This window comes from Zalophus californianus, chromosome 1, assembly GCF_009762305.2.
Source record: "Zalophus californianus isolate mZalCal1 chromosome 1, mZalCal1.pri.v2, whole genome shotgun sequence".
Classification (NCBI taxonomy): Eukaryota; Metazoa; Chordata; class Mammalia; order Carnivora; family Otariidae; genus Zalophus; species Zalophus californianus.
Window position 1 is genome coordinate 122,629,504 of NC_045595.1, and position 23,017 is coordinate 122,652,520.

The window sequence follows — 23,017 nt, forward strand, 5'->3', positions numbered from 1 at the left end:
CAGTTTTTGTTCTTTAAGGGGTGGGGGAGGGCATCCTGACTGCCCTGTGGTCCTCCCACAGATTTTGCACTTGCTCTCTGAAAGTGTTCTCCGTAGGTAATAGCATTACACAATGGTGAGGGCAATCAGGTCAGTAGCTTGTAGAGGAAGGAATAGAGGGTCATTCAGAAGAATCTGCCGGTCAGGGCTTTGGATGAAGACTAGGATTCTAACTAGTGCCATGATGCAAGTCTCTGTCTCGTCACCTCATATGGTTTAATAATCTCTATCTCAAACAGGATGCTAGAATATGAAATGGGATGGTTGGAAACAACGCTTGAAGTGCAGAGCAGATGCTCCATGAACTGCTGTTCTTCTCCTTACTGCCTTGGGTGTGCTGCAGATACGAAGCAGGTGCACTCCTGTCTCAACCACAGGAGGTCCCCATCTTAGAAGCAGTTCCTAGAGTCTGGTCAGATGCCCTTGAGTTGCACTGTCTATCTAATGCACTGGCCAGGAGCCACATGTACTACTGAGCATTAGGCTAGTTCAAATTCAGACGAGCTGTCAGTATAGACCACATGCCAGATTTCAAAGGCTTAGTAAGAAAAAAATATAAAAATTTGTATTAATAATTTTTATATTTATTACATGTTGAAATGAGAATATTTGGAAATAATGTGTTAAACAAAATATATTTTAATATATTTTATATAAATATATTTGTATATTTATATTTTTACATAAAAAATAAAATCCTTTTTACTTTTTAAAATTGTGGTTATGGACTACTTAAAGTTATATATGGGGCTCACATTTGTGGTTCACATTACATTTCTATTGGACAATGTTGGCCTAGAACATAACTCTCAAATATCTTAGATCACACAGTTCATCAACGAAGGGGTGCCTGGGTGGCTCAGTTGGTTAAGCATTTGCCTTTGACTCAGGGCATGACCCCAGGGTCCTAGGATCGAGCCCCACATTGGGCTCCCTGCTCAGTGGGGGTCTGCTTCTCCCTCTGTGCTCCTTTTCTCTTTCTCTCTGAAGTAAATAAATAAAATCTTAAAACAACAACAACAACAATTCATCAATGAAAAAAGTTTGAGAATGCACCCCCAAAATGTAAAGTTTTTGTTAGACGTTTACTTTATGGGGTGCCTGGGTAGCTCAGTCGGTTAAATGTTTGCCTTCAGCTCAGGTCATGATCTGGGGATCCTGGGATCAAGCCCCGCATCAGGCTCCCTGCTCAGCGGGGAGTCTACTTCTCCCTCTCCCTCTGCCATCCCCCCCCCATCCCCCGCTTGTGCTCTCTGGCTCTCTCTAGCTCTCTGTCAAATAAATAAATAAAATCTTTAAAAAAAAAAGTTTATGTACATTAGAAAACATACAAAAATAGAAAGCAAACATATGAATAGAAGTCTCAGTATCTTCTCCCCACATCCCAATGGTCACCATGTGTACCCCTGGGATGTGCACATGCCCCTTTGGAAATCGCTACCTTAGAACTGGCTCTTGATGAGGCAAAGGACCCATTTATCACACTCCTTTGGGGAGTAGGGGAACTGGGTGCTTATAATGGGAGAGAAACAAAATTACAATAAAAATTGAAACAATACACAGATTACACAAGTAGAACCAAAGTAAAATATTACAAATGTTACACCTTGAGTTAAAAAAAAAAAAAAGGCTAGCAGGAGGCTCCCCTCAGTTGCAGCTGCAGAAGTTAGTTGGTTGGCGGGCAGGTGGAGGAGGGGCCCAGTGAGAGGCCGTGAGATCTAACCCCAAAGCTATCTGTACACAGAACTTTACATAGGATTGCAAAATTGTTAATTGTAGGAATCAAAGATTTGGGGGAGGAACTAAGGCAGATGCTGCTTGGGATCTTCCTCTCCCAGCCCACGACCTCCCTCCAACACCCCCCCCCCGCTATTCCCCCTCCCCCCTACAGTGAAGAGGAACAGGATCTGAGTTTCTAAAAGTTCATTAAGAAGAGAAGGAAAGGAAAGAACAAAGTGGAGAAGGAGCCAGTGCCTATGTTTTCAGGTTCTACAAACAGGGGCGATGGAGTCCCACTCCACATAAGGGCCCCAGAGGTGACAAGACCTTTCTGATGACAAGTGTAGGGAGATGCTAAGATTTGAAGGCAGCAGTGAAAGACTCCTCTGCCCAAGTTTGGACCAAGAACCGAAGAGATTACGGATTGGACATGGCATGGAAACCTAGAGGACCTGCCCCACGTATTCTAGAAAACATGAGACCATCTGGGACTCTTGAATGACCTTAGGGAGAGGAGGATTCCAAATCATGCCTGAGATTAATTTCCTGGTAGTAGAATTATTTGAAATAGAAATGTGACAAGTTTTTTTTTTAAAGATTTGATTTATGTATTTAAGAGAGAGAGAGAACATGAGGGGGGCGGGGAGGGGCAGAGGGAGAGGGACAAGCTGACTCTCTGCTGAGCGGGGAGGCCAATGTGGGGCTCGATCCCAGGACCCCGAGATCATGACCTGAGTTGAAGTCAGACGCTCAACCAACTGAGCCACCCAGGCACCCCTGAAATGTGACAAGTTTTTAATGAAAAATATCTTAATTTATAAATGTACATAGTTACATAATTTGAAACGTCAAATAGAAATGAAAATAAAAGCCCCTCACCCCACCTCCACACTTTAGATTCCTACTTCCCAGGAACAACCACCTTCAACTTTTTTAGCTGTTTCTTCCCACATTTACCTCCATAATTCTAAATAAGGTAATTCATACTACTTCTGAAGTTTTTGAGTTTTATGTATTATCTAAGGACTTCTCACTATGGAAGATAAAAGTTCAACTCCCTTACACACAGACACACACAGACACACACAGACACACACACTCTACCTCCCCTCCTTCCTCTCAATATAGTTATATCGCAATTTCACAATTTTGGTTATTTATAGATGATTTACATTACTATATCAGTTTTATTTACAGCAGAACCAAGTAATACATTATAATTTCCTTTCTTGAATGACTTTTTTTCTAGAGTTAGTACCTAAAAACACAAAACAAAACAACTTCGCTTAGTTTTCTGTATACCCATTTATCACTCATTGATCTTCAAATTTTCTCACCACACACTAGGGCTCTCTCAATTTGTTCAAACATTAGGAAATGTGTCATTTTCTGTCATTTCTCATTCTCCTGCACTCACCTCGCCTGGAACGTGCTTGTCACCTGGGGCTTCCCTCCCACATCAGTCCCATCTTTCTGTCCTGTGTCCTTATCTCTGGCATTTTGTCGGCTGTTCTTGTTTACTCATTTAGTTCCCGTTTAATGAGGGCTCAGAAAGACGCACAGATCATTTTTAGAGGATGGCTGCTTGTCGGGTAGTAGGAATGTGGTATTTCCCAGCCTCAGTCTTGTAGGGTAAGTTATAGCACCCCACAGAACCAGCAGCATCTGAAAACTGTGAGCAGCACAAGACCAATGACACACCGAAGCGAAGTCCCTTCTCCCAGCGGGAGCTGACTCAAACCATCCTCGCAACCGACAGACTTCACAAAGGAAGGCGGAGTCCTCTTACACCCTAGAAGCACAGAGATTTTGGTCTATAAATACTGGATTTAAGTAATTCATAACAAGTCATTTTGTAAGTTCTGAAAAGTAGCTCTTAGACATATGGGAAAGTAAACGCTTGTGTGATTGTGGGCCATTCACCTCTAAGAACCAAAGTAGCTCCTAGGGCCCAAAGTGGAAATTTTTGAACAAAAACACACTGTAATAGATTGAGATATGGAAAATATGCTAAAATCTGTGAGTTCATAAGGACACAAAGGTTAAAACCTACATCTTTGGAGGATGCTCATTATCCTGAAAACCAGCAAATAAAAGGCAAACATCCCGTGTTCCCTGAAACAAACAAACAAACAAACAAACAAACCCTATACCTCAGGGAAACCAATAGATGATGCGGGAGAGTTCTTTTAAAAACACATTCTAGGGGCAACTGGGTGGCTCAGTCGGTTAAGTGTCTGCCTTTGGCTCAGGTCATGATCCCAGTGTCCTAGGATTTAGCCCCTCATCTGGTTCCCTACTCAGCGGAGAACCTGCTTCTCCCTCTCCCTCTGCAGCTCGCCCTGCTTGTGCTCTCTCTCTCTGTGTCAAATAAATAAATATAAACCTTTAAAAAATAAATAAAATAAGTAAAAACACATTCTAGCTAATACATGAGGGAGTAAATGATATTGCAACCTCTAATGAAATAATAAATCTAGGCAATGCTCATCAGTGGCCTCCGAAATCATTTGTTGAAAACTGATGGGGAACACTGTAATAGATGGATCAAGCTGACAACACCTGATTGGCTGAAAACAGGCTAAAAACCATGATTGATCTTAGTCTTACAAAAAAGAGAGTCAAGCAGACATTGTGTGTCTCAGGTGATGTAAACAGGAAGCACACAACATTGCCAATAAACTCTTCTTGCCAACAAATCACACATAATCTGATCGAGTCTCTAGATTTTACTACCATTATCGAAGAAAATCGAGGGTGCAGGAACATGAAAAATTGACATTATAGGGATGCAGTCAACAAAATCAGGATATAGGCACCTATACAGGCCAAATGGCCACTTCTTCCACAAATAGATTGCAAAGAAAAAGGAGTAGCTATAGATTTAAAGACTCAAGAAACACCTGAATCATACCAACTATTTAAACAAGCAAACAAACAAGACTTTATTGGACAACCAGGGGAATATGAACACCGACTAAATATTTGATGATATTAAGGAACTGTTACTAAGTAGTTAAGGTATGGCACTCGTGTTGCGATGATGTTTTAGGATTTGTTGTTTAGAGGCACATACCAGAGTAAAGAGAGGCTTATTTTTTTGCTTGTCTTCTTTTCCCACCAACTCTTATCTCATGGGATTGGCTCTCTTTACAACAGAGTCAGAAAGCTAGTGTAGATGCCCAGGCCTCCTCTGGCTTGTCTGTGCGGGCCCTTGGAATCAGGCTGGGTCTTCAGAGCCAAGGAAGATCCAGCGTAGCTGGCCCTGTGAGTGGTAGTAATTGCTGAGTGTGAAAATGTGTGCCAGGGCCAGTGCTAGGGAGTCCTGGGGCCATGGTAAATTGAAGAGCGCATGCTCTATCTGAAAGCATTCAAATTCAATGACACACAGAAAGAGAGAGAACACTGGAGACCAAAGAGCACAGGTCTAAGCTATAGACTTTCGTCAAATTCATGATCCCTGCCGTAGACCTAAACCTTATCCTATACTTGAGCTTTGAATCTAGACTTTTCTTGGAAGCACAGCTTTTGGCCATATCCATTTCTTTGACAGCCCATAGAGAACTCTGACTAGCTAGCACCTGGTCGGAGTGGATTGAAAAATATTTCACTTATCAAACTGACAAAACAAGAATGGGTAGGAAATGAACAACCAGGAAAAACGCCGTCCCATAGGGAGCCTGTCTGTGTTGACCTAATGATAAGAATCTGTACACCAAGGGTGTCAGCCAGACAGGAAATCCATCCTGGTGGAGAGTCAGAAGTGCCCCAGTCAGGACTGACAGGCTGTGGCCACATTGATTGGCTCCAAAGGGCATCCTTTATACACACAGGCAAAGGGCATGTCTAGACTTTGCAGTCACCAGAGATTTTCTTGGACACTATAAGGGAGTAAAGGGCAGTGGGAGGAGAATTAAGGGCCTAGGAAAGAAGCAGGAAACCTACTTCTTCTGTCCTCCCTGTGATTAGTTGATTTTTATTCAATTTAAAAGCAATTCTGAGGGGCTCAGTCGGTTAAAAGTCTGCCTTTGGCTCAGGTCACAATCCCAGGTCCTGGGATAGAGTCCCACATTGGGCTCCCTGCTCAGCAGGGAGTCTGCTTCTTCTTCTGTCCCTCCCACCCGTTGTGCTCTCTCTCTCTCTCAAAAATAAATAAATAAAATCTTAAAAAAAATAATTATGCGATTCTCCCTCCCTAAGTATTAGAGAAATATCTGTGGTAGTAAAGTATTACAAAAAACCAGGATTTTTGGCGTGTTTCAGGATCTTGCTGATAGGATTAACTCATGTAGTGGGTTAAGAGGAAGGCTGACCATATCAACTTCTGCGTTGTCAAGAACAAATACTTACTAAGAGTACCATGTAAAGGAACCGTGCCAAACCCTGTGGGGGATATGGACATGAATAAGATGCAATTCCTGCCTTGTCAGATCTTTCAATACAGATGATGATCTAAGATCATAAAATTACATTCTAATACATAATGTGGTAAATATCAATGGCTGTGAGATCAGGAAAGCCTGAGATAGACAGGCAAATCTTCACAAAAGATCTGGGAAATGACACTAGCTTTGAAGGATGGCTCAAATTTTAGTAGATGTTAAGGGGGGGAGAGAGCCTTCTTACCTAATTCTTTCATGATATACTAGATGTTGTTTGCATTCCCTCCAAAGAAGCTGACTTGTCCAAAGGCTCTTCTAGGCAGTCATGTTTTAATACCCATGGCCTCTGTTCCAGCAAGTTAGGTGAAAGTTGGCTACATGACCCAGGAATGTTACTCCCAGGTGTGGCCTGACCAGCATAGCCCAGCTTAGAACGACCTTCTGAGCCCCTGAGAGTCTCCTTTTTGACAATTTAAAGGTAGAGACATGAAAAGAGCTCAAATGAAAGGATGCCATGTGTAAGTCAAAGTTCTGAAGAACTTTGGTTGTGGTACCAGGCTACCTAGGGGCCTGAGGACTTTCTGGTTCCAGTTGAGGGTGTCCTTATAATCCTCCACCTCTAAGTGACTTGAAGTAAGTGGAATGGATATCTGTTTAACCAAATCATCTGATTACATTACATGACAAGATGAATGGAAATAGTAACTTTTTGCCCTCTCTCTTAACTCTGAGTCTCTCTTGGTACAAATACCTTGAAAGTCATCTTAGTATTTATATGGTAGACATCACCCTTACATTTGCATGCGACAGGAACTGAGAAGTGGCATGAGTTAACCAGAACTTCCAGTTTCTCTTTCTCTTACTTCCAACTTCTCTCTCCCCCTCCCTCCTCATCTCACGGATGAAATGAGAGCGATGAGAAATTTAAGGTGAGAAATATAATCAAACCTGGTGTAGAGCCAGCACACAACTGTGACTGGATGTGGTCTACAAATCTGATTCTGAGCTTGTAACTAGTTGGGGGGAAATGTGGTTAATAACAACCTTTTTAGTATTTGTAAGACAGAGGTAGAGCAGCTGAGGCCCAACGGAAAGACCTCTCATGGGTCCTCATGAGGGAAACGCCACGTCATCCTCAACCAGTGAAAGACAGGCGGCTCTTTCTTCGAATATCCATTACACCAATGAAGAGCATAACACCAAATTTGGCTAAGGAAGGGAACTCTCCTTGTTTTAAGTATGAACATTGATGGCTTGATTTGATCCCAAGAAAAAGTCTAAGGAGGGAAAATATAATATGCCTAGAGGAGCGGACAGCCTTCCAGTCCTCCAGGAAATGTTTGATGAATAGCATTCCTCACAGTTGTGCTTTGATAAGAATTAAAGAATAGAGAGGTTATATCCTGAAGGGCAGAATTTGGATACAGCTGTTTCACAGTAGATGCATATTTCTGACATTTTGATACGAGAATAATCAATGGAGCAGGTGTTTGGCATCAAAGAGACAAACGTGGATAGATGACACCAGAAGATCTTCTAGTTTAGGTACGGGTCTCAATAGAACATCTGAGCAGGAGTGGGGTTGGTAGGGTCCTAGAGGCCTGTGGGAATTACTATGGCCCACTACGATCCCTGCAGTGTGTATTTTGTGGAGGAGGACCTTAGAAGTTCCGGTATGGATGGTTGCTTACAATGGAATAATTTTATAATGTTTATTGGCAAGTTGTTCTCCCTTTGCCTAAAATCATGGTAATGCCATGTTTATTTTATCTATTTTTAAATGTGTAAAACATACTGACTGCCAAAAAAAAAAAACAAAAAAAAAAAAACAAAAAACATACTGACTGCCTGGCACTTGTCCATGCAGAAGAAAGTGACTAGAGCACACGAGGAAAATATTATATAGAACTTTATTTGACAAGCTGATTTATTTAAAAATCAACAAAGTGGCTAATGGAACTTCAGGGTAGTAATTTCACATTTATATTAACCTTTAATGAGCCCCTGTGGTTTCTTTAAAACCTATATTACCTGTGTAAAAAAAACCTATTCATTAGAAATCCAGTCTCTGATTTTGGTAACAGAGCCAATATTCATATCCCACAGAGGCCAATTCTAGCGAGCTTCAAAATCCAAGATATTTAACTTTGTGAATGTAAGACTTTAGTATCAACACTTATTTCCCATGCTGTCAGTTGAAAGAATATGCTGACCACCTACTGTAACTAATTTAACTGGTAAATGGTTGAGGCATTAATGGATAAAACAACAGTGTTGTTAATATTTTCTTAAGAAAATAACTTCTATACTTACATTAGGCATATTTTCAAGTAATCATTTTATTGCCTGACGTTTTAATATATAACTTTATAATTTATTTATAAAGAAAAATGTGTTTGTCGATTCCAATTGCTAGTTCTGTATTTTTCTCTGAAACTGTAAAAGGAGAAAGTCTAATTGGCCTAATTAATTAGTGTCAACCCCTCTGGGCCAGGACTTTTGGGTCAGGCTAAGTCTAAGTTATTGGCCAGCCTATAATTCAGGCCCCACTCCTGATCCATTCAGTGACTGCCCTTTCCTCAAGGAATAGTCTAGGTCATAGCAAAAGACTGAGCAGGGCGGGATCTGTTAAGAAGAGGATGGAGGGGCCGCTGGTGTCATGGTTGATGTGTTTCATATCAGAAGTTTCCAATCTTTCTTTATTGTAAACAACACTGATGTACATCCTTATTTTATACCTTTTTGCACTTGTCCATTAACTCTGTTAGGATAAATTTCTAGAAGAGTAACTAAGTCAAAGGATCTGAAAACTTTTAAATTTTGTTACCTATCCTGCCATATTTTACCATATGTTCATCTCCCACTGAACACCAAGAATATAATACCCCTTCTTTCCATGTGGATAGACATATAAGAAATACAAGTTTTACTTCTGCAATCAGCTCACAAAAGTGGTTGAGCCTTACCACTTGGCTCTCCTTCTTGTTTTTCTGTGAAACTGTGACAAAAGACTTTTAATGTTATGTTTTAGGAAATAGTCACATCTCTAGAATTTTCTTACTTCAAGGAAAGGTGAGGGCAGCTTGACTGCTGCTAGGGAGGCTAGCATCCAAGGGAGAGAAAAAGATAAAATTCCAGGTGCTCTTTTTCACTTAATTTTGCAAGTTCTGTAAAAGATTAAAACAAAAAACAGAAGCCAAACTGCCCTCAGTGTGGGGGGACAGCTGACAGAGTCCGGAAAGTGGGCCTGGCTGTTGTCTTTGGAAATGCCGCGTTGGTATTTGGCCCTGTGGGCCCCAGTGCCTGGTCTGAGTGGTTCTGCTGCCAGACTTGTTCAAGTAGAAGAATTCTTCCCTCTGCCTTCTCTGTATACTTCCCTTGGTGTAGGGCTTCTCAGACTTGAGAGGGCAGAGACATGCCTGGACGTTTGTTGAAAATGCGGATTCCCACACTCTAAGTCCTGAGATTCTAATTTGGTAGTTCTGGGGCCCAAGAGTCTAGATCTTTAACAAGTTCCCCAGTTGACTCTGGTGCAGGTGCTTGGTAAACCCCACTCTGAGAAAAATTGCTTTGGGGACTTAATGGGTACTTTTTGGGTGGGAGGAAATAAAAAGTAAAAATTTTCTATTTAACAAAATTTTCCTATAAAAAATGGTTATGCTACTCTTTGTTTCAGTAAGTCGGATCTGGATGTATCTTTTGTTTTGTTTCGTTTTGTTTTTAAGATTTTTTTTTTTAAGTAATATCTACACCCAACGTGGGGCTCAAATCTGCAACCCCAAGATCAAGAGTTGCATGCTCCACTGACTGAGCCAGCCAGGCACCCCAGATCTGGATGCATCTTAAAGAAGAAATTGAACTCTGTTTCAAACCCAGGACTTCCCTAACAAGAATGCTGCTGGCCCTTGCTTTCTCTTACTATCCATCTTTTTAATTAACTCATGTGTCTCACAGTCTTCATTCCTATCCTCTGGTTCTCCTGTTCTTATTGGCCCCTGCCAGAATCCACTGAGGAGCTCTAGAGTTTCTTCTGATTCTACTTTAGGAATTAATATTTCGAGGACAAGTCCCTGAGACAGGTCAGAGATTGTGTGAGGAGGCCATTTGGCTGTCCACCAGGGATAGACCCCCATTATCTGGATTAATTAGAACCTGGTTTTTGGCCTTGAAGATTCAGGTCCTTGATATTGTCAACAAACAAGGCTGGATCTGGTCTGTGAGCAGGTTCACTTTAACCAAACTTACAACATCTGGTGCACACAATCAGCACGGCATGCATTTGTTTATAGTTAGAAAGGAACTGCACATTTGCATTGACATGGATTCTCCACATGCCAGTGGTTTGGGAAGCTCAAGTATAATCAGGAGTTTGCTTCAGAAAAAGGAAGGTTAAATACACAATTTGCTCTCTGGATACCTCAAGGCTGATGCATTCATTTATCTCCACAATTGATGATAGCCTTGCTAATCTTGCTGACCAGTCATGCCTTCTGAGGGATACGTTTATTTTGTAGGTTTGTTAATTCAGTCAGGTAAAGATTTTTTTTTTTTGAGGATTTATTTTTAAGTAATCTCTGCACCTAACGTGGGGCTCAAAGTCACAACCCTAAGATCAAGAATCACATGCTCTACTGACTGAGCCAGCCCAGCGCCCCTGCCATCAGGTAAATTTTATTCTGACTGGAGAACAATTTTATTTTATTTTACATTATTTTATTTTATATGTTTATGTTTATTTGTTATTTTTTTAAAAGATTTTATCTATTAGAGAGAGAGAGTGGGGAGGGGCAAAAGGGAGAGGGGAAGAGGGAGAAAGAATTTGAAGCAGATTGTGCAATGCAGGGTCCATCCCAGGACTGCAAGATCATGACCTGAGCCAAAACTAAGAGTCAGACACTTAACCAACTGAGGCACCCAGGTGCCCCCAGAGAGCCATTTTATGTCTTCAAAGTGTTTTTGCCTCTCTCTGCTTTCCTCCTTCCTTCCCCCTTTTTTTTTTTTTTAAGATTTTTTTGTTTATTTATTTGTCAAACAGACAGAGAGAGTGAGCACAAGCAGGGGGAATGGCAGGCAGAGGGAGAAGCAGACTCTCGCTGAGCAGGGAGCCTGATACTGGGCGATCCCAGGACCCTGGGATCATGACCTGAGCCAAAGGCAGACACTTAACTGACTGAGCCACAGAGGCTTCTCTTTTCTTCCCTTTGTTGTTCCTTTCTTTCTTTTTATTTTTTTTTACAAGTAATTCCTATTATCCTTTTCTAGCTTAATATGGATTGGGAGGTAGGGATGTAGTTTGCAATGACTGAGTTAGGCACTTTACAGTTGTTCCCTGGTGTTTCTGCACTGCTCCCAGTTTTCTTTTGATTCTCATCTTGACACTGCAAACCAACTGTACTATTTGTATTTTATCACAGCAGAAAACCTATTTTTAATTACTAGAGAGCTATGCTGTCCATTGTGAGTCACTAGCTGCATATAGTGGCTATTTAAACTTAAATTTACTAAAATAAAGTTAAAATTTTCTGTATCTTAATTGTATTGGCCACATTTTAAGTACTCAACAGCCACATGTAGCTATGGACTTCTTATTGGACAATGTAGATACAGAATGAATCCATCATTGCAGAGATTTCTATTGGACAACACTAGCCTGAAGACCCCTACATTTAAAAGAAGCACGAAGTTCTTTAAATATTTTATATGCCAAAGGCAAAAAAGATGAGGCATTTTATTTTTTAATTCATTTTTTATTTTTTAAAGATTTTATTTACTTATTTGTCAGAGAGAGAGAGAGAGAGCACGCAAGCAGGGGGAGCGACAAGCAGAGGGAGGAGCAGTCTCCCTGCTGAGCCAGTGGCCCGATGTGGGGCTCCATCCCAGGATCCTGGGATCATGACCCAAGCTGAAGGCAGACAATTAACCAACTGAGCCACCCAGGCATCCCAGATGGGGTGTTTTAATAGTTGATTTTTTGTTTTTTGGTTTTTGGTTTTGCTTGAGGAATCTAAGTCTAGTGAGATTTGGTAGTTGAAACTAAGTCCAGTGATATGTAAAATTGAAGTGGGCAGGTCTTTCTGCCGCTACCCCATCCTTCCACTTCTTTCTGACTCTCCGTTGCAAGGACTTGGGACTAGCTCAAGCGTAAAAGGGGATTCAGTTCAGGGACACAGGAGCATCCAAGGACAGGAGTACAGCTCAGGATGAGAACACACTGGAGCCTAAACCTCGAATCTTATTAGCATTCTATCTGCTCTTCTCTTTATACCTACCTCATTTTGGTTTCTCCCGGCAGACTGGCTTACACTGCTTTTCCACTCCACGATACAGCAAGCATGACCACCAAAAGTTCTGGAGGTTATATTTTCTCCATTCAATACACCAGCCAGGCTGAGGCTAGACTCTTAGTCCTCGTTCCAAACACTTCTGGGATGGTGCTCATTGCCTTAACTTGGCTCAGGTGTCTATTCCTGGTCCAGCTGGCTATGATTGCGGTCAGGGTCAGCCGTAGCTGCAGAAGCCCTGCTGTTGTGGCCATGTGGTTCAGAGTGGGACAGGAACGAGGAAAAGACACAGAGCTGGGCAGCCAACCCTATGGGAAGCCACTACAATTCTCAATCTACCATTTGGTGGCCCAGAACTCCCTGCTTTGGTCCTTTACCTGTGCTTTCCCTCCCTGAGCTATACATGAATACCTTCTATTTCTACATCCTCCTCTACTCAAAGTTCCCCTATCTTGTGTACCATTATAATAGGATTCTGCTAGGTGACCAATGAATCTGATGTAGACAGCAAAGCAGAGCAAAGATTTCAGATAAACCCAGAATATCAGTTTTCTCATCTGATAAGTAGGGGTAATATTACCTAAATTGGGACAGTGTTGTGAGATTAATTATTATATAATAATAGAGATTAATGATAATGTTTATTCCCGTCTATGTAATACATTTGCAGTTTAACCTGGATATTAATGAAAATAATATACCATGGGAATCTCAAACACTATGTCAGAAGGGCAGTGGGGGTGATAGACTCTTTGGGACCATCAGATCATATAACATAAAACTTAATCCTATTTCTTACATCCAAACGGATCTTACATAGAACTCAGATTTGAAAATCATATATAATATTTTTCACAATTTGAAGGGGAGGATGTTCCTAGGTGTATGATCTTGAGCACAACTCTGTGCCAGTTTCTTCATCTGTAAGATGGGGTAATAATAGATACTCTTTCATTGGGTTGTTTTGAGGATTAAGTGAGTTATACATTAAATGCTTAGAACAGAGCCTAGCAATAGTAAATACTATATAAATGTTAACACTGGTTATTATTCTTTAATGGATTGTTTCCTAAATTGTAGGTTGCATGCATTAGTAGTGAACTGAAATATAAAGATTCAGAATAGAGAGTAGACTATCAGACAGCATTACTCCATAGTAAGGGTATTACTGTGGGTTGTGATAAATATTCCCCAAAGCTTGGTACAATGCTACCAACCTGTAATTTCAATATTTGCTTTTTTTTTTTTGGCTAATTTGAATCTGTCCTTACAGCTTATGGGACTGAGCACCAAGAAGAGTGAGGAAATGAAGAATGGAAACCCCAGTGATGTGGGTCAAATGCATGTCCTACTAACCCCTGTTCTGCCACTGATCAGCATAGTGGTTTGGCTTGTAACCTAAACTCTGCCTCAACTTCTCTTTTTTAACAAAAGGGAATTTCTTGTATGTATCTCAAAGGAAAATGTGAAGCATTTTGAGCTACTTATAGTCTAGCACCACAATTAGACAACACCTCTTGCCTCGCAGGTTTCAAATCATAGTTTGGTAATATCATAGGGCTAATTATGACTTTTTTTCCTGAAAAAGAGAAAAGGTCTCGGATTTGCAGTAAGTCAAACTTTGCCACACTTTCTAAACGCTCATGAAATTCCTAGAATTGACAATGAAATACACTTCGTGTGTCTGTTATGTTGATTTTAGAGTTGCAATTTATACACTGAAAATTCAAACACCTCTAACATGATCTTTCTCTGTTTTATCCTCTCTGGCTATTCCTTTTTGCTTTCTTCCTCATACTTCCCTTCCAGTTTCACAGAGCCCAAGTGAAAACCTGAAAAGAAAAAAAAAACAAAAAACACACACACACAAAAAAACCAAAGTGCTGCATGACACTATTCGGGAAGAGGAGGTTAATAGTTTTTAAGTATCTGGTTCTTATCTTATTTAAGGCATGAATATAGGGATTAGGATCTTGTAAGTATAGTATTGATTTGGCAGATAAGAGGAGAAAGACTGGCCAGTGAGGTGAAAGAACTCTGCACCAGCAGGGACAGAAGCATTAAACTAATATGGGGCTTAAAGTGCACTGGGGTTGGGGGGTGGAGGGGGTGGGGTGGGGGAGTGTAGGTACAGAAGGGGGGAGAGGTGATAGGTGGGAAAAAGAAGAGAGTGCTGTGAGGAGGTTAAAGAGCATCAGCATCATAATTCAGACAAGTAGAAATAAATGAAAAGCTACAGAAAACAATGAGGTGGAAAAGGAAATAGTTGAGATTCTTTTGTGAAATTGAAGGACCTTGTAGCATCCGATTTTACTGCTAGAAAATATGTCAAACAAGTTTTTTTGTTGAAGATCAAGGAGAGGGGCTCTAGAAACATCAAGCTACAACTGGTTTTTCTTCCTTGGAAAAGAGCACAAAGGGGTGTAAACAAAAACACAAGCCAGTGTTGGTGTGCTCTGTTAACATTTATTTGACCTTTCTTCCCCCTCCTTCGTGAAAATAAAATTAATTTACATTGAGTGTTTGCACTTTACCCTATCCTTTTCATTTTCGTATTCTTCATAATTAATATTGGTAGGTCATTATCAATAGATGGGTAAATGGAGACAAGAAGAAAGCATTTGCCCCAAATCATTTATCAGGTCACAGGTCAGAACTAGTCTTTGAATTTATAACCTTTGAATTCTTGGTTTCTCTTATAACCACAGAGTCATAACGAATGAAGAAGTTCTAGACTATCTAGTATCAGTTTGGATCTTCTAGCTGTACTGCTTAATGGAAGATGAGACAATGGGTAAGCTCTCCCTTCCAATCATTTGGAATTTCTTTTTTTTTTTTTTTTTAAAGATTTTACTTATTTATTTGACACACAGAGAGAGATAGCGACAGCAGGAACACAAGCAGGGGGAATGGGAGAGGGAGAAGCAGGCTCCCTGCTGAGCAGGAAGCCCGCTGCTGGGCTCTCTTGCAGGACCCTGGGATCATGACCTGAGCCGAAGGCAGACGCTTAACAACTGAGCCACCCAGGCGCCCCTGGAATTCTTAAATGCACACAGGCACACACTCTCACAGTGGTCTTGCTCAGCTCCTGCTGGCAGCCAACAAGATGAGGTAGGAGGCCATTGGAAACCTATCTAATAGCTATTTACTAACCAATACTTGAGTTGACTTTTCAACACTGATGAAGACCATCAGTGTATGGGAATTATAACATTCATTACCTAACAGTGCTTATTTTTTCTACGGATTGTATTCTTTGTGTCCACTTCATTCTGAGATAAAGAACCGTTATCATTTGCTTCTGTGTTCTTTTTTTCATATTATACAATCAATTTTGCTGATAATTCCTGAAAATCTTTAAGTAGGCCTGCAAAAATTTGGCTTAGAAAGAGCCTCCCCATCTGCATGAGACCTATGTAAATGTACACTGCTTAGTTTCACTTGTGTTCAAACCTGTACCTTTGAGACTGAGACGTTGGGAATTCGAGGGCAAAGTGAATTTTAATTTGGTACGTTTTGTACTTTGATGAATAATGAGGAAAAAAATGCCCTCCAAGCTTGACTGGTCTAGCTACATTTGCCTGTCACTATTTCTCAAACCATTGTACATAAAATAACAGGCACAAAAGATCCTTCCCTCAAAAAAGAGAGTCCCGGGGAAAGCAAATCAAAAGAACAGTAGAGGGGATAATGCGTTTGATTTCTCAAAAGTCTATTTACTGTCCAGTTTACTTTGGTCCTTAGGCCTTTGGACATACTAGCAAGTAATTAATTTTATGGCTGATAAAATGAGTACTAAACACTTATCATTAATTGCAGTTTGGAATCACTTTTTAAAAAATCTGTCATTTTCGTTCCCCAAAATTATTTCTTCTCGAGAGACACCAGCCAGGTGCCAAGAGTTGCCCGGACGCCAAGTCTCAGAACTGTCCAGTCTTCCACATTGGATCTGCAGCCGGGCCTGCTAAATATTCCCGCGGTTAGAAAATCTATCCCCCAGACTCACAGATGCTGTTCTCCCCCCACTGGCTCTGCACAGAACATCATTATCTTTGCCGAGCTTCTGTCTCTATGGCAATAACAGATGGGAAGTGCTGCGGAATTATTCATGTTCCGCAAAGGAGGCAGCAAGAAGGAAGGGAAGGTGGGGGGTGGGGGTGGGCGAGAGGGCACGACCCGGGAGCACGACGTCGGGGGCGTAAGGACGGGAACGTGGGAGTGGGGCGAATGAGAGGTTTGTGAGCCTTTGGCAGGCCTCCTGGAGGAAAAGAGGGGAAAAAGAAAATCTGTGAGCACAGGACTATTCCCAGTCGGCTAGCTCCAAATGCGGACTCCGTAGGAGCGACCTCGAAGCAAACCAGGAGATATTGGACAAAAATGGGTTGAAAAGGGGGAAAAAAACAAAACAAAACCCGAGACGAAGCTCGAGTCCTCTGAATTCTGTGCAGTGCAACTCGGTGGACTATTTCGGTTCCTGATCTTGCGGTGGGGTGGAGAAAAGGGGATTTCTTGGTGTTTCGAAATATGACGGAGCAACTCGGCAGAGTTTAACATGCTAATTGGCGATCCTGGGAACACTGACCGGGAAGACCACTCTGCTCGCCCCGAGGGTCAAAGCCGAAAGCTCCTAGGTCGTACCTTTCCTCATCTCATTTCGTTTTCCCCTCTAAAACAAAACCCAAATAATAAAAAGCCCTCAGTAAACACTGTAGAAACCTGTAATTTCTAGCTCCCTTTTGGAACCGAGGGAGAAGCCTATTCGGGAGAGAGGGTGGGGGGAGGGAGGCTGAGAAGTAGGGACAAAAATGTTTTCTCTCGGTTTTGCCGGAACTTTGGCCAGCCCTCCAGCCTGGCCGGATGGCGGATGGAGGTCAGTCCGGGGAAGGCGTCTGGGCGGAGGCCGCCCGAGCAAGGCGGGGGCCGCCGAGGTGGGGCGGAGCGCAGGCAGCTGGCAGGGCGGCCCGCGGGCGGGAGGCCCCGCGGGGGCGGGGAGGCAGCCCCGGCGCGCCCGGGGGAACAGGGCCCACACCGGGGGCGCTGCAGGGCGGCAGCCACCCGGCTGCCTCCGGGGCGGGGCGGCCCAGCTGTGGCCTCGCGTTGTGGGGGGGAGGGTCGCCGGTGCCTGACCTCGGGCGGCGGCGCTCGGCCGGGCGGGCCCTGCCGGCTGCTGGGGTCGCGCACAGTGCACCGCGCGGCCGCCCTGCCCCCTCTCCCCGTCGCGCGGCAGCCGAGCGGCCAGGGCGCCCCCGGGTCTGGCCCGTCACCACAGAGCAGCGGGTGGGGCGGGGGCGGGGCGGTGGCGGCCCCAGACAGCCGGCTGGGCGACTCGAGGAAGGAAGGAGGGAGGGAGGCGGTGGGGGGTGGGGCGGGGAGGGAACATCCTGTCTGCGCCGGGTGCACCGCAGACAGCGCCGCGCGCCAGCCGCCCAGACGGCGCGCGAGGCCAGGAGCGCCGGGCGCGCGCTTGGGGGGAGGGGCGCGCGCGAGACGACGGGGCGAGGGGGGGGAGCCCTAAGGAGCCACAATAGGCCAGACGGCGCGCGCGTCCCCGAGGGGCTGGGAGCCGGGAGGCGGCGGCGGCAGCGACGCCGGCGGGGCCGCGCGCGCGGTGCCGCCTCTGGCTCCGTTCCCCACCCCTCCCCCTCCCCGCCGCCCTCGCTCTCCCCCGGGCGGCCGGAGACGGCGGCGGCGTCTGCGGGAAGCCGTGTGTCTCCGCAGTGACGTGGGCGGGCCGAGGGCTCGGTGACGTCAGAGGGCTGTGTGTAGCGATGTGTGTGGGGTTCGGAGCGGCGCCGGCACAGCCGAAGGGAGCGGGCGAGCGGCGGCGGCTGGCACAGGTGCGGCCCCGGCTCGCGGTGAGGACGCGGCGGGCGCGGCGGGAGGCAGGGGGCACGCGGCCTTCGGGGAGCCCGACGGCGGTGCTGGGGGTAGTGGGGAGTTAACAAAGCTCGTCGAGCTACTCCGGGCGCGGAGGCCGGAGTCGGGGGTCCGGATGCGCGGGTCCCGGGTGGGGTCGGGGCCACAGGGCGCGCGGGGCGGGTGTCCCACGGCGGATCATGCCTCGCTGACCCTAGGCGGTGGGCGCGGACATGGGAAGGGCGCTGCACTTGACCGGAGCCGTCGGGACCCCGGAGATCCGGACGCCCGTCACTCCCCCCACCCTCCCCCAGCCGCCTGTCTGCACTCCTCCGGGATGCCCCAGGCGTCTGTCGGCGCCCAGCGGCGCGGGGATCTCGACTAGGCGCCGCACCCGCCGGCAGACCCTTCTCCCTTCTGGCCCCGGGCACGCGGGGGAGGTGCAGCCTTAGGAGTGCTGGGGTAACACCCGAGAACTTCCCGGGGAGAGGGTACGCGGGGGATTTCCACAGTCCTCCCCGCGGCCCCCGCAGTGGGGCAGTGTTGGGAGGACACTTGGGGTTGTCCCGAGGCTGTGGGTGGGGGTTGGGGGACTCCTCTTCCTCCACTTCCCGCTCCCCGCTTGCACAGCCTAAGGCGTCCCGGGTCCCTTGTCCACCACTTCGCCCTCCCCCTCGGGTTTGTGATGGGTGGGTGGATTTGCGTGGGCCGAGGATTTCAGGGTGTGGGGGCTCCCCATTGTAGGTCATGCCTCCTGCCCTCTTTCTCGGCCTGCGTTGGCTTAGGTGTTCCTGTGGTGGGCGAAAGTCAGAACATTGGCTAGTGGCCTTGGTCCGTAACCCTTTGGGTATATTTTAGGGGGAACTGCTGGGAGTTTGGGAGGCAGAAATTTCTGTTTATTGGATTTTTTTCGGAAAAGAAGGAAGGAAGTGGAAGAAGAATCTTTTCTTTTTCCCTCTTCCTCCATTTGCATTCTTTGTGAGGTCTGTCTGCCTTGTGTTTTTTGTCCGGGATTAGTCTTGTTAAGGATGGAGATTCCCAGGAGTGGAGTCTATAGCTTTTGGCTTCCATTAAGCAAATTCACTAACCTTTTAAAGGGAAAGTTAATTTTTGCCTACAGTCATTCCAGAAAAAATAGCATACACTGACTAGGTGAATTAATGCACTTAAAATTGTAACTTAGTTACATATGGTAGATATGTTAACTCCTATCTGATTTTTTTTTTTTTTGGATGAAACTGGTATATTTTTTAAAAATTAAGGGATGAAGTAAGGGATTACTGTAGTTAAAATGGCATAACTGAGAAAGCCTCTGGTACTGAGTTTTGGGTGAGATGATCTATTTAAGGTTCTTCCTATTCTGGGTTGGAGTAGCCCTTTCTCTTTTGAGGGATGTTATTGCTCCCTTTACTCATTCGCCAAATTGCTTTCCTGTTTAAATGAAGTTCTTCTAGTTAACTGGTGTTAGATTTAAAGAAATTGCTCAAGTGTCACCTTTGGTAAAGTGAACTTGGTATAAGATTAAGAAACTAGTTTCAAACTGACCCTTTGGCCTCTGGAGCAAATTCAAATGTAACTCTCTCCCACCCCTTTCTCTTCCAGATTAATTAAAAGAAGAATGAACAGTAATCCATGAAGATAACTGGGCAGTTTTTCTTTAGGTATCATTTTTAATTGTAGAAGTTCAAGTGGAGTCAGAAGCTCTTCTTACTGGTGTGAGGATTTATACAAGCCTTCAGTTTGTCAACACAGACCAACAGAGCATCATTTTTAGAGAGGATAATTTTTTTCCCCCTTTTTTGGTGTCCCTGGTGCCAAAAACTAAATTTGGGTGTGACATTTTAATTTGTGTTTGTGTCTAGGTTTTATGACACAAGTAACCACATAAACTTTTCACATGTTTTGCTAAAACCAAACCAAACCATTGCATTGATTCTGGACTTCTTGAATTGAGAGAACTGATAAGTTTATTTTAATGCATATATTTGAAGAATTAAGAAAAAAGGCTTCCTCAGAGGTGTGCCTCACAATTATATTCTTTATCATTAGAGACAAAAGAAGAAAGTTTATAGCACTGGCAGTGAAATTATATTAGAGTAGAAGCAGAACCAAATAAAGTTGCAAAATATATCCAGTAATTTAGGGAGATTTCTCTTTGAAAATTTAAATTTTCTATGAGAGTAAGTTACCATAAGTATTGATATACATTGGTTTTCTCTCTTCGAATGAGTGACTAAAGAACAATGCAAATTTCAGACTTACTTATTTAACGCAACAGTTTTTAGCCATGGCAAACCTACAGACAAATTTTTCCTTGGTTCAAGGCTCAAATAAAAAACTGAATGGGATGGGAGATGATGGCGGCCCTCCAGTGAAAAAAATGATGACAGACATTCATGCAAATGGGAAAATGATGATCAACAAGATGCCAACAGTGAAGAAGGAACACTTGGATGACTATGAAGTGCCAATGGAAACTGATGGGGAACATGTGAAGCGAACCTGTGCCTCTGTGCCTGAACCTTTACATTTAAATCCCAGTTTGAAACACACTTTGGCGCAATTCCATTTAAGTAGTCAGAGCTCTCTGGGTGGACCAGCGGCATTTTCTGCTCGGTATTCCCAAGAAAGCATGTCACCTACTGTATTTCTGCCTCTTCCATCTCCTCAGGTTCTTCCTGGCCCACTGCTCATCCCTTCTGATAGCTCCACAGAACTCACCCAGACTGTGTTGGAAGGGGAGTCTATTTCTTGTTTTCAGGTTGGAGGAGAAAAGAGACTCTGTTTGCCCCAAGTCTTAAATTCTGTTCTCCGAGAATTTTCACTCCAGCAAATAAATACAGTGTGTGACGAATTGTACATCTATTGTTCACGGTGTACCTCAGACCAGCTTCATATCTTAAAGGTTCTGGGGATACTTCCATTCAATGCCCCATCCTGTGGGCTGATCACATTAACTGATGCACAAAGACTATGTAACGCTTTATTGCGGCCACGCACTTTTCCTCAAAATGGTAGCGTACTTCCTGCTAAAAACTCATTGGCCCAGTTAAAGGAAACTGGCAGTGCCTTTGAAGTGGAACATGAATGCTTGGGTAAATGTCAGGGTCTATTTGCACCCCAGTTTTATGTTCAGCCTGATGCTCCATGTATTCAGTGTCTGGAATGCTGTGGAATGTTTGCACCCCAGACGTTTGTGATGCATTCTCACAGATCACCTGACAAAAGGACTTGCCACTGGGGCTTTGAGTCAGCCAAATGGCATTGCTATCTTCATGTGAACCAGAAATACTTAGGGACACCTGAAGAAAAGAAACTGAAGATAATTTTAGAAGAAATGAAGGAGAAATTTAGCATGAGAAATGGAAAGAGAACTCAATCCAAGGCAAGTTTTGTTTTGTTTTGTTTTTTTAAATAGTAATTTTGAATAATGGCAGTAGTTTACCTTGAAATCAAGTCTATATTTAGACTATTACTTAACCTGTGACTTAAGAAACTGTTACTGCTCATGCAACAGCAACAAAAAATACTGATCTATGTAATGTGTTATATTTGTATTATACATTTTAGGCTATAAAGTGCTTTCCTGTGTGTGTGCTCATTTGATCTTCCAAACAACCTAGTGCAAGAAGTAGGATTATTCCCATTCTACAGATAAAGAGAATGAGGCTCAGAGAGACCAAGTGGCTTTCCCAATATTATATAGCCAGGGAGTGGAGGATTTGGGGCTTCTTTCTCAAGTCATGTTCTCTTTCTTTTTCACACATCCTGCTTTTTGATGACTAGATCTGTTGTTGTCCTAGGACTCAAGATAATTTACACTTTGGTGTTATTTCCATTTGCAAATGGTATAATAGCTAGCCAAAACAATTCTGGCTGTGGGCTTCAAACAGCATTTTTCAAAGGTAGATCTCAGATTTCTGACATTGTTTCTATATCTAGCTATTCAGGCTTGATCAGTATTGGAAATTAATGGAAAAGGTGACTTTATCTGAAGAATTTGTGATTTTCTTTTTTTAAAAGAAAAAATAACTTTAAAAAATTGTGACAGCTAGAATAAAAAGATTATTTTAGACTAAATATTAAGATACAAACCTGTCAGCAGAGAGATCTTAAATATTATGTTTCCACCACATTATCTGGTCACTAAGATCTTTATTCTAAGAGTTTGAATGTCTGGATAAAACAGGATTTGGATTATTGAATATTCAGTTTGTTGATTTGGTTTTTATATGTGTTTTTCTACTTGATTAAAACCAGATACTAGCTAGCACTATTTAACACTTAAAATGTGGCAGAAATTGTTCTTGAGCAGTTTTACATGTATAATTTTATTTGATTCGTACAACAAAAGATTGGCCATGTTTCATCTTAAGAGTCCAATTTTTCCCCTGTTAGTTTTTATTTCTTGAAATCATCTCTGCCTTTTCTACTTCACAGAAGACATGAATGAGGTGTATTAAATGACTGAAGCTTATTCATAGCAACCTTAGAACTTGGGCTAGAATCTAAGATTTGGTGTCGTGTGCTTTATTATAGTTCCTTTAAGGTTTTGAGGGAAATTTAGGTACAGTTTAGTTATAAAACTGTGATTTGCTTCTGAAGCTCAAGAAGGTAATTTTAGATCTAATTCAGGATAGTTTGCTACTTGCTGCTTCCAAAGGGCCAGCACTTGGAAATTCCATGGCAGTGGCTCCTAGATAAGTTTATATTGTTCATGTGCAGTTATTGACTGATTTT

At 43.3% G+C, this 23,017-nt stretch overlaps 1 protein-coding gene across 3 annotated transcripts in view; it reads left to right on the forward strand.

The window, feature by feature from the left end:
• Positions 1 to 18,015: 18,015 nt before the first annotated feature.
• The window catches only part of SKIL (SKI like proto-oncogene), a 30,432-nt gene continuing 25,430 nt past the window's right edge, over positions 18,016 to 23,017 (forward strand). Inside the window, exons 1-3 of one of the 3 annotated variants that reach the window (XM_027584034.2) lie at positions 18,016 to 18,276; positions 19,880 to 19,938; positions 20,602 to 21,662. In XM_027584034.2, coding sequence (XP_027439835.2) covers positions 20,625 to 21,662 — 1,038 coding nt within the window. In that variant the 5' untranslated portion in view covers positions 18,016 to 18,276; positions 19,880 to 19,938; positions 20,602 to 20,624. Of the gene's footprint in view, positions 18,277 to 19,879; positions 21,663 to 23,017 lie in introns of all 3 variants that reach the window. The other 2 variants (XM_027584032.2, XM_027584033.2) reach the window with 2 other exon arrangements.